The sequence below is a fragment of the Corylus avellana genome, chromosome ca3 (assembly GCF_901000735.1).
Source record: "Corylus avellana chromosome ca3, CavTom2PMs-1.0".
NCBI classification, from domain to species: domain Eukaryota; kingdom Viridiplantae; phylum Streptophyta; class Magnoliopsida; order Fagales; family Betulaceae; genus Corylus; species Corylus avellana.
The window spans coordinates 34,192,904-34,205,225 of record NC_081543.1 but is presented as its reverse complement, the minus strand read 5'-3'; the positions used below and the strand labels follow the sequence as shown (position 1 = coordinate 34,205,225).

Here is a 12,322-nt window from a genome sequence, read left to right as displayed (position 1 = left end):
CCACAATTGAAAAGGAAATAATTAAAACAAGAAAAACCAAAAAACCAAAGAAACACACACAAATAAGTCTTTCTCCGCACCTTGTCCTTGACATTAGGGTGATTAAGTCTTTCAGTGTATATGATATCCCCTTTCAGAGCGTGATAAGGCTGCTTCCCAACCTATTACCATCATTCAAAACCAAAATATCACCCATCAGATCACCTTACTAAAGCAGAAGACACAATTTACCAACCCACTAAAGAAAACTAGAAACAAACATAGCTTTAGACCCAAAAAGTTATTTCCTTTCCCCCAAAAAAAGCCACATACATAGAATAAAACGGAGGGCTTGAAATACTGACGGCGTTCCTTCTTCGTCTCCTTCTCCTTCTCCTTCTCCTCCTTCACTTCCACCCTCACCTGCCACCAGGACTCCAGCTCCACCGCGAAAGGTTCGTTAAATTTGTAGCCCATTAGAACCTTTTCCATTTCCATAGTGAGATCAAAGCGAGGGCGATATTGAGTGGGAATGGCCGAGTCCCTTTCGATCAGGGACGAGTCGCATAGCGACCGAGAGGCAGTCGGGGGTTTGAGACGCTGATGATGAGAGAGGAGGGATGCGCCGTGGCGTGTCAGCGTCGTCAGGCAGCGTCTGGAGGCCAACGCCATTGCCAGATGAATTGCTTGTGGTTCAAGTGAGGAGAGGGGTTTTAAACAAAAGAGGGTTTATAGGGAAGGGCGGTGCTAAAATTCCTATGGCTATTCTACGGTTTTTAATATGTCAGTTAAAATATTCTCTAAGCGTTAGCTCAATCCACTCTTAATAAAGTAAAGGTTACCGTACACTCGAAAATACTACAAATTCACAATATCTAATATTTTGCTCGGTATGTATCTATATCCATAAGAATGTGATGCAGAATCTAAATTCTTAGCCATGTCACTAAAAACACAAGGGGTGGCATACATCTTATTTTAGACGAAATAGTACAAATAATAGCAAAAATGCGAACTAATATATACATATTTTAAAAACTTGATAACCTAATATATATATATATATGATGGTACTTAGCATTACTCTCTCTCTCTCTCTCTCTCTCTCTCTCTATATATATATATATATATAGAATAATGCTAGATACCATCTTTTTATTTTCTTAAAATCTTCCTAAAGCTAATGTGGCTTTTAAAATCACCTTTAAATTTTAAAAGAATCATACTTGAATTTTGATCCAATGGTGATTTTGAAAAGCCACATCAGCTTTAAAAGGGTTTTAAGAGGATAAAAAAATGATACCTAGCATTACTCATATATATAAAAAATCTTGTTTGAAATTGCATTAGGGAAGGTAAAAAAAAACTTTTAATACCTAAAAAACTGTACCAAACAAAAAACTGTCATGTTTGGTAAAATATTTCAATTTTTTTATTATTATTATTATTATTATTATTATTATTATTTTTTGACTTTTTTAGAGCATGCTTGAGATTGCATTTGAGAAATAAAGATTTTAAGTCAAAAAATGCTTTAGCATAGTTTCAATTTTTTTTTTTTAAACGTTTTTGCCAAAAGTGTATTTTTACCATTTTTAAGCTTTTTGGACTTTTAAAAGCATTTTCAATTTTTTTTACCAAACGATTTTTTTTTTTTCTTTAAACAAATTTTTTAAGTGTTAAACGCACTTTTAAACCCTCAAATGAGCACCCAAGAAGCTATTTTTGACTTTAAAAGCTCTACTGCACGACGCAATCTCAAAAATTATGTGAATATTCTTTACAAGCAATAACTAGCTCGGCCAAGGGTGAGGGTATCTTGGATGTTAGCCCACCAAGCAACCAGCCCAAAGTTCCTGGTTTCCTGATAAGATTGATGAAGATTTAATATGTTGGTTTCCCTGCTCAGACTACCAAGAAAATTATTTGATAAATTTTGCTGCAGAATGTTTTAAACTGCCTTACATGATGAACACAAAGCTAAAAGGGTGAGGGGATCTTGGAAAAATTAAAAATGCATTGCATGGCCAAGATTAACCTAGTCAAGATAATGCTTGCTAAAAGGGACAAGGTTTTCATCTAAATTAAGAGGGAAGAACTTTCTTCAACTCAATCTATAAAAATGTCGTGTATGACGTGTCTATTGTTCTTGCCATTAAAAATGCATGTACACATCACACACAAATAGACACATGACATTTTTATAGACTAAATTAAAGAAAGTTCTTCTAACCTAGTTTGGAAGAAAATTGTGTCTAACCAAAAGGAGGTAAAGACTAATATAGCAGAAAGAGTTGGGCTAGCAAACCTGTAATATGTGAAAGTTATATGATGTGCTAATTTCTTAATTATCACTTAAATCCATTATGGAAGGAAACCAACAAAAAGCTCTCTAACTGAGAAAATATACATTAAAGATGCTATTAGCATAAAACATCCGGAACTTAGAATATATGAAGGTAACCGTAGTGTAGCACTCCCAAGCAAAAACTGCAACATTCCCTCTGTAGGTTTTGATTCCTTTTCCGCTTCCCTAAACAAGATTAAGCTTCCGTTTGTCAACCAGGCCAAAATCAAGAACCCTCAGCTTTGTAAAACCCTAACAAGAAAACCAAAGTGGAAGATATTAGATAATTTGAATCTACCATGAACTTAAACATGCATGGGTGTATCACGTATGCTCACCTTAAATGTACAGAGGACTTCTACAAAGATGTAGACATCAATGATGCTTAGATTTAAGTGTCTAATACTATCAACTCTCCTTTTTTTTATTACCCCAACTTAAGTAATCTCCATTTTTCTTTATATTCCTATTTTTCTAAAGTTGTAATTTTATTTGATACCAATTTTGAAATCAATTCATCCATGTTAATAATCTTTGTCCAGTATCGATTTCCCAACTGCATGCCTCGCATGTTACTGATGTTTTTGAAATAAAATGGATGTTTTGAAGTTCTATGTGAACAGGTTTCACATCTGACCCAGAGATGTTTCCCTTTTCAAGGGTCAAGGCTAATTAGTTTGGGCTGAAATTCTTCATTTTCCTTCGTTCCTTCTCTTAACTAAGTACTCACCTTACCAAATGGCTGCATCCGCATCTGCCAAAAAAAAAAAAAAAAAGCTTCAGAAATTAAGCATAGTAAAAATAAGGAGAAAGCATTATCTCTAATCATCACGATGGACAAATACTACAAACACACCGGGGGAGCCCTAGAATTTGTCTCTCGGCCTTCTTCTTAGAAAACAGTTTTGAGAGGAGGTGGGAGTAAATCTGCTCCCTCCTCTTCTCACATTCCCCTTTTACTCCCTGCTCTTACCCTCCCCCTTCCCTGCTGGTTTTTATTTTTTATTTTTTTATTTTTATTTTTTTATATTTGTAGGTATTCTCCGACCAGAATAGCAACTTCGGCCTCTCCGCTATGCGTCCGTCCACCTTCCACCGTATTGTGCCATTCATCTCCTTCCCGACCGCTGCTGCTGCTTGCTAGTTGTTTGTGTTTTTTGTTTTGAATAAGAGGTTTTTCTCTCTAGATCTGCCCTCATGAACGAGGAGAAATAATTAAGTGTGAAGGATTATTTCTCAAGGCCTAGATAGTTCGGATTGAGAGGTTATCTCTCATGGCCGGTTTAAATAAATTTTGTTAGAAAATTTGGCTACTCATGTCTTAGATTTAGTATGCTGAGAGCAGATCTGCACGTTAACTGTATTTGTATATGGTTTAGTAGAAGATTGAAGTCATAGATAGCATTTGATTGTAATAATTTTTGTTTGTATCTATGACTTTGTAACCCCATAGCATGTGGCTATGGTTTTGCAGAGCTTTATGCTTTGAACTGTAAGAGCTTATACTCTTGATCTTTAATCAATGAAATCCTCAGATTTCTATTTAAAAAAAAAAAAAACACACCGGGGGAGCTGTTCATGCTTTGAAATAAACTTTTATTGTTTATAGGTAAATACCTCACTCACGCACCCACGCGAGATTGAACACGTGACCTCACTCTCCATCCCCTAACATTGGGAAGAGATGCCACTTTGTCCAAGGACTATTGCTGAAGTAAATCTTTGATAGATAACTTCAACTTATCCAATGCCAAAAGGGTATAAGACTAGCATCTCCTCCAGCCCCCGGCCCCCCCAAAAAAAAAGAAGGGTTTATGTCATGTAATCACTACAAGAGAAGTTAATGTATAAGACGAAAATTAGATGTTTTTCTTACTTGATCCACGATGACTGCCTCAACATATGCTCTTCTCAGAAACTGGTGGTTCTTCCAACGGATGGTGAGATGATACTTATCAAGTGAAAGTAAGGCAACCTTGACAAAATACACCTGCAAGTAATAACAAGTTTCACAGCATATCATAGACAAATACGAACATTTACAGCAGTTAATATTAATGTGTGTATGCATGGAGAATAGTTTTAGATTACACATCCTACCAGCCACATGAAAATTTCAATAGTATCAATTGATAATGACTATGTTGGTACTTTCCAATCATTAATTTGCCCACTGGATCTATGTTGTTTCAAGTGATATCATAATCTTTGGAAGATTGTCTGTGGCATTGCCATTCCTAAATCAAAACATTGTCACAAGATAGTCTTTTAGGTTTCAATGACACATTTGAGATTTTAGCACTGAACTTCGACTTAAATTCTTTTGCAATTGCAACCCCCTTTTTGGTAGCCCGAAATTACAACTTTCATGCCACTATGCCAATATCAGTGTAAGTCAATAGTGAGTCAGATGATTGCATGCATCCTAGGGATTTGTATTCACTCAAATGGGTGATGGATACCTATTGCATTTCAAAGATTTTTTTTTTTTTTTTTAAAAAAAAGGGATATATCTGCAATGGCTTCAAAACCTTATAAATTTATTTATTTATTTAATCTTGATTATGAATTTTTTTTAATCTTCGGATTTTTTTTTTGGCATATTTATGCTTTAACCTCCAAAACTTTACTCCCAATGTCAATTACCTCCTTAACTTTCAATTGAAGCAATTCCACTCTCCCTCATGCTTGAAAGGGTATGTAAATTTGGTCCCTCAATAGATAAATTTCCATAAATTACTAGCAAACCAAGATCAAGCGTGAGGTGCATGTGACTATTGGCATTTAGTGATGGGGTTTTAGAGTTCTACACCAATAATTTTGTCCTCGATAGTTAAAAAGCAATTATTGATGACTCAGCGCAATATATATATGATAACTATATACATGTAAAAGTTGCATGCATATTATATAAGGTCTTATGTTTATCACATAGGATTTCAACTAAGTAGCTCAGAAAAAAGATTCAAGTGAGTAATTGACAAAAATTCATTGACAAGGGGCCAAATTGAAAAACCTTTTAAAGTCAAGGGGGAATTTCTTCAATTGAAAGTTGGAGATAATTGACATTGAGGGTAAAGTTCAAATAGGTGAAATGTAAGACCCCTTTCTTGCACCGGAAAGATTTGAATCTAGGACATTTAACCCTAAACCACCAGTCGTCACTTGAGCCAAAGTGCAAGGGCTAATATAAGTTGTCACATTTAAAAAATCAAGTAACTTCAGTGTGTGTGTGTATGTATATATATATATGAAGTATACTAAATAAAACACACAGCTAGAGGGAGAATAAAGAACAAGAAAATCATGATAACTAAGAATCAAAGGAGAAAGAAGTGCAAATGTCCAAACATACAGAGTATTGAAGAACTAAGACTTAAGTTCCTTCAAAGTCCTTTCACGGTCCTCAAAACTTCTGTAATTCATTTCTCTCAATAGATACCACAAAAGGCATGAAGGCACCATCTTCCACGCCGCAACACTCTTAAGTGTTGCCAGCAGTCCATCAACAAACGTACAAGTCAATAACTCGTCTACACATAACATAAGACAGCCCAAAGCGACTTAAAAAAAACATTCCATAAGGCACAAGCAACTTCACAGATAAGAAGAATATGGTCCATAGACTTCCTATTTCTTCTACACAAACAACACCTATCTACCATAATGACATGTCGCTTCCTAAGATTGTCCATGGTAAAGATCTTTCCTAGGGCCGTCGGCCAAACAAAAAAAGCCGCATTCAAAGGACCTTAGTCCACTAGACACTCTTGCAAGAGAAAAGAAAGCTATCATTACAACCTAGGTAACTTTAGTATTTCACTTCAGCAGTATAATTAATTAATTTTTCATAAACTTATCTTGTTTAGATTCAAGTAACTTAAGTGTTTCGATTCTCAGAGTAGAATTTTAGTTTTGCATTCACCTCTTTTCAGCCTTTCAACCAACGTAAAACAACCAGACAAGAAGCCTCATGTGGAATATATGACTCCAATGCTTACACTTTCATGCTCAACTAATTAATTCTAATCCAATCACCATCCCCACTGCGAACATGTTCTTGTTCTTCCAGGGATGCCCCCATTGATGTCAATACATTTACGTCGAACTAATTTTGTAACATTAAAAAACAAAAACAAAAATGTTTTATTGGTACATTGCACATGCACCTAGTCGGTCACCCATTTATATATCGCCTCAAATCAAGTTCATAACAAGTAGGTTCAATTTACTCATTGTGAGCTTGCCCAAGGGAACTTAAGCCTGTGGCCAAAAAGTTTCCAAAGCAAGGGGCAAACCTAAAGGTACTTCTGTCACAAACAGTATGGACAATCTAGCCTAAAGCATGCGAGAATCCAACCTAAATGAACTTTTACCACAATTCTCATCTGAATTTTCCCATTCTTAAATATCGTGTACACTGCATAGAATGCCCACAGGGATCTGTGGGGAAGCCAGAAAGCAAAAGAAGTTCAACTTATAATTATTCATTTCTATCAGTTTGGTTTTCAAAATTCTCATTATACAAAACTAGAACAATCTGTCATATTCAATGGCCAGGCCTCTGATATTTTAAAATTAAACTTTTTCTCACTATAATTAAGTAGAGTTCGCACTAGGATGAAGCTAATGTATCTCCCAATCCTACTCCAAATGGAGGTTCAGGATAAAAACTAAATCGAATGCAGAAGCCCTATCCACTCATTTACTCCAGAATCTCTATGTTTCTTCCACAAGCATTTCCTATCTTCTCTTCAGCATATTTCTAACTAAACTATTCAACCGCATCATACTGTGCTTTGTGCTGCTAATGTACTTTTCAAAATCCCAATTGCCCCATTGAGCATCGTGTCGACATCGACCACTTGGTAAACAAATAAAATATAACATGGGTATTGGAGAAAAAACAAAAAGAAGGCCAAAATACCTCCACAATTGAATATATATATATATAGTTTAAAAAAAAAAAACACACACACACACACAAATTAGTCTTTCTCCGCACCTTGTCATTGACATTAGCGAAATTAAGTCTTTCAGTGTGTATGATATCCCCTCTCAGAGCTTCATAAGGCTGCTTCCCAACCTATTACCATCATTCAAAACCAAAATATTACCCATCAGACCACATTATTAAAGCAGAAGACACAATTTACCAACTCACTAAAGAAAACTAGAAACAAACATAGCTTTAGACCCAGAAAGTTATTTCCTTTTCCCCAAAACAAGCCACATACAAAGAATAAAACGGAGGGCTTGAAAGATGATTGACGGCGTTCCTTTAATTCCTTCTTCCTCAGCTTCGCCTTCAGCGCCTCCATCTCCACCTGCCAGCGCTCCAGTTTGGAAGGCTTGCTAAATCTGTAGCCCATTATAGCCTTTTCCCTTTCCATCTTGGGATCATAGGGACCGCTTAATTGAATGGGATAGGTCCAGACCCTTTCGATCAGGGATGAGTAGCATAGCGACCGAGAGGCAGTCGGGGGTTTGAGACGCTGAAGATTAGATAGGTGGGATGCGCCGTGGTGTGTAAGCGTCGTCAGGCAGCGTCTGGAGGCACACGCCATTGCCGGATGGGTTGCTTGTGGTTCAAGTGAGGAGATGGGTTTTAAACAAAACAGGGTTTATAGGGAAGGACGGGGCTAAAATTCCTATAGCTACTATGCGGTTTTTTTTTTTTTTTGTAAGATAGTATACGGTTTTTAACATGTCAGTTAAAATATAGAAGAATAAAATGATAAATATCGAATTTTAATAAAATAAATATTGAATTGTTAAAAATAAATATAATAATAATGATTGATATGGTGGTTCAGCCACTCAGATCCGCCGGTCTAGGGTGGCCGAAATCACTACAGGTCAAACGGGGGTGGCTCAACCAACATCCTTGGGCACCCCAAATTGGCTAGGAGTGGCTTGTCCAAAAGGGTAGCTTGGGCAACTCCTTTCCATTTTTTTATTTTATTTTATTGTTTCTAATAATTTTATAACTTTTTAAATTTTTAATAAGTATATGGATATGTGTCGATTTCATAAGGGTAATCTCGTGATTTTTTGTCAAATTTTGAACGAAAGTTAGACGGATATACCGTATCCGTTTTTAACTATTATAGTACCATCTGCAATACAATATGATACAATGTGACAAGAAAATTATTAAATCACAAGGGATAAAAAAGTATTTAATTCTTTTCATTTTCCTATTGTTCATAGTATTCGATGGTGGAGCTAGAAGTGGTGGCATTTTGAGGAGGAGAGGGCGGCAGCTTTCGATGATCAGGAAGAGGGATTAAAGATTGTGTCTTCAAAGTGCAGATGATAGAGAAAAATATAGTATTTTCAAGTTTATCATGCTTGGTGTTATACGTAAGTGTGCCATTCTCTTAGAAGGGAACAAAAGTATGATCAAACTCCCTATAAAAATTATTCTGTCATAAACCCTTTTTTCCTCTCTCATATTTTCTCCATTAGTTTCATGTTTCTTCCGATATGTTATATCCTCAAAGTTAAGTTGAATTATTTTTGACAAATATTGTCTTTAAGTCGATTTGTGTTTGAATTTTTTGACAAAACTTTATTTTATACCGAGAGCTTATATATACATGATTAAGATTGCATTTAAATTATATGAGGGACCGTTTAGTTTGCGGAATAGATCTTTGGATTGGACTAGCTAACACCAGGTATAGCTAGTCATTTGTTTGGTAACACTCTATTCCTGAGAATAGTCTATTTTCATTGGACTATTAATCTCATACACACAGAGTTAGCTAAACCACTCAAAAATAAGTGGCTTAGCTAATCAGTTCTTGTGAGATTAAATTAATCGTGTAAATTGTCACAAAAAACCCTATGGGATTAAATTTTGTCTCTCTCTCTGATTCTTCTATATTTCGTTCTCTCTCTTTCTCTATCTCTATGTTTCTCTTTTCTCTATCTCTGTATTTCGTTATCTCTTTCTCAGATCTCTTTCTCCGTTCTCTCTGATTTTTCTAGTACAGTTTTTCTGCAAGTGCAAACCAAATGTTTCCTGTATCGTTTCTCAATTTTATTTTATTTTAATTATGTTTTTTGATTTCTTTTGATTCTCTGTACCATTTTTCTATAATTTTCTTCTCTCCGCCTTTTTTTTTTTCGGTACCTTTTTTTTTTATTCTGTTTCTCCGTCTCTCTTCTTTGTACCATTTCTCTGTGTTTTTTTTTTTTTTTTTTCATTTACGGAGAAATAGAATCTACAAGGTTTTTATAAAATATAAATATATAATCAGTTTGTTTTTTTTATTATTATTATTTCTTTTGATTCTCTGTACATTATCCAACTATATTTTTTTTATTTCAAGATTGAGTTTGATTATGTTTTCTCCAACTATATTTTTTTTTCTATAAATAACTTTGTAGCATAATTGCAAGAAAAAAAGAAAAAAAGAAAAAGGAAATTATAGTATAATTGTTTTATGTTTCAAAAAAATAAAAAAAAATAAAAGTCCTTAATAATATAAAGTGTATTTGTATTATAAGAGTATTTTAAGAAATTTGATCGCAATATAATTTCATTCACCAATATATTGCATTGTACCAAACCAATGAATATGATTAACTAGTCTATTCCAGTATTACAACCAAACAAAGGAATATGAATATACAGCTCATTTATTCCACACTCTTCTATTCCCAGTAGTAGCTAATCATTTTTCCATGGACTAGACATTCCACGAATCAAACGAAACCTTAGAGTATTAGAATTGTGCTAGAAAGCTTAAAAAGTACTATTAGTACATAAAAAGTCGTGTTAGCAAAAGCTGGCATATTTGATAAAAAAATTTTTTAAAGTATTTATCTGCCTTTTTTATTTTTTAGTAGAAGCTTAAAAATGAAGTTTTTGCTGAAAAACATTTTTTTTTTTTTTTGACTTAGGGCCTATTTAGGTGTGCGTTTGAGGGGTTTAAAAGTGCGTTTAACACTCAACAAGTTCGTTTGAAGAAGTCCCCAAGAGGTAACTCAATCGGCTGGGACCACGCCTAACGAAGTAGAGGTCACTAGTTCGAATTTTCCTCTCCCCTCTTGTGCGGACATGTAAAAAAAAAAAAAAAAAAAAAAAAATCTGTTTGAAGAAAAAAGTACCAATTTGGTAAAAAAAATTTTGAAAACGTTTTAATGATCCAAAAATCCAAAAAATGACCAAAAAAAAAAAAAACACTTTTGGCAAAAGCTTAAAATTAAGCTTTTACCAAAAAACACTTTTTGTCTTAAAAGCTATATTTTTTAAACAAAATTTCAAACATGCTTTTAAAAACTCTATTTCTCAAATGCAATCCCAAACATTGTGTTAGTAAGTATAATTTTTAAAGTAAAAATAAGTTTTTTTTAGAAAAAGCTTCATTTTTAAGATTTTCTCAAAAATGTATTTTAGCAATTTTTAAAGTAAAAAGAACAAAAAAAAAAAAAAGTAAAAAAAAAGTATTTTTGGAATTTGTTTATCAAACATGCCAACTTTTAATTTCACGCAATTTTTAGATATTAAAAATGTTTTTTAACCATTCCTAAGGTAATCCCAATAAAACAAAATATTCTTTTAGATTCATAACAAAAAACCAACTTTTTTGGGCTATAAATAACGTTTACCATAAACAATTTTCAAAACAAGTAGATGGTCCGTTTACACCAAACGTAGAAGTATTTCCAATTAAAGAGTTCAAAAAAGATTGACTCGAAAAGCAAAAGTTGCTAATAAGTGGTTAATTTGCTGTCATCTTGTGTTGTTCCTTTGCTTCAAATGTCAAAAGAGAGACTTCAAACGTGGTTAATTTGCTAATGTCTTGCAGTTTACTAATTTAGACTACATTTAATGTGTTTTTTAAATGTTTATAGATACTTGACATTATTTTAAATGAATTTGAGGAAATGAGAAAATTTCTATCCATAAAAGAACTCCATCCTAAAATTAACCGGTTAATTGTTTTAAGAGAAGCAAATTTGTCCAAAAAAAGAAGAAGACAAAATTACTCATCTAAAAACAACTTACCGGTTTAATTAAAACAATCCCGATCCTCCTATCTAATAGTCTACTTCACATCAATAGGAGGCTCAAGCTATCATATATATATTTTTTCTTCAAATTTTTTTTAAAATGTCCATATAATTTTTTTTAAAAAAAATTAGAATTTTACCCCTCTAATTTTTTATTTTTTATTTTAATTTTTCTCCTTCAAACTCTTAATGCTAGTTCCCCGTTCACATCAAGACACCCAAAAATAAAATAAAGGAGAAAATTCACTTTACTCCACTAAAATTTCAAGGGTTTTTCAATTCGAACCTCAATGTTTAAAAGTGGCCATGTACCTCCTAAAGTTTCAAAAATTTTCAATTCAGACCCTCCGTTACTAATTTTCCTCTAATTGGATAGAAATCATCACACGTGCGTTTCACGTGAAATTTTGATGCCTTCTATTCTAATTTTATCTTCATTAAAACCTTTGAAATTGAAGGTAATTGCGTAATTTTATAGGTTTTAATGAGAGTAAAATTGGAATAGATGGTATCAAAATCTCACGTGAGAGGCACGTGAAATGATTTCCGTCCAATTAGACGAAAATTAGTAACAAAGGGTCTGAATTGAAAATTTTTGAAACTCTAAGGGGGTACATTACCAATTTTTAGATATTAGGGTTCGAATTAAAAAACTCATAAAACTTCATGAGGTAAAGTGAATATAATCCTAAAATAAAATAAAATGGGGAAACTTCACTAAGACCCCCTGAACTTCTAGCCGATTTTGCAGACCCCCCTGAACTTCAAAAACTCTCATTTTGGACCTTTAAACTTCCATTTTCTCTCACTTTGGACCCCTCCGTCAGTTTTCAACGTTAGATTTAATGGTTTGACTTTTTTATACCCATTATACCCCTCGTTAAAACTACACCGTTTTGGATCCCTAAAAATTACAACTCATCCAGCCCAAAACGACGTCGTTTTTGGCATTAATTTTTTTTTTTTAAA

The 12,322-nt window shown here is 33.8% G+C and overlaps 2 protein-coding genes across 3 annotated transcripts in view; both read right to left on the bottom strand.

Moving 5' to 3' along the window:
• Window positions 1-926, bottom strand: part of LOC132173431 (uncharacterized) — a gene marked incomplete in the record, with an annotated part of 3,362 nt that extends 2,436 nt beyond the window's left edge. The window contains 1 exon segment of the mRNA XM_059584936.1: window positions 341-926. Within this exon segment, the coding sequence (XP_059440919.1) occupies window positions 341-651 (311 nt within the window).
• A 1,367-nt stretch (window positions 927-2,293) lies between these two features.
• On the bottom strand, window positions 2,294-7,946 carry LOC132173430 (uncharacterized). Of its 2 annotated transcripts, XM_059584934.1 has the most exons (5): window positions 7,564-7,944; window positions 7,332-7,412; window positions 4,203-4,316; window positions 3,057-3,080; window positions 2,294-2,578 (listed from the first exon to the last, which is right to left on the bottom strand). In XM_059584934.1, exons 1-5 carry the CDS (start codon window positions 7,891-7,893, stop codon window positions 2,513-2,515), a joined length of 615 nt encoding a protein of 204 aa, XP_059440917.1. In that variant the 5' UTR covers window positions 7,894-7,944; the 3' UTR covers window positions 2,294-2,512. The 2 variants fall into 2 exon arrangements, with proteins under 2 accessions (XP_059440917.1, XP_059440918.1); XM_059584935.1 differs by lacking the exon at window positions 3,057-3,080 and having other exon boundaries at window positions 7,564-7,946.
• Between the last annotated feature and the right edge of the window lie 4,376 nt (window positions 7,947-12,322).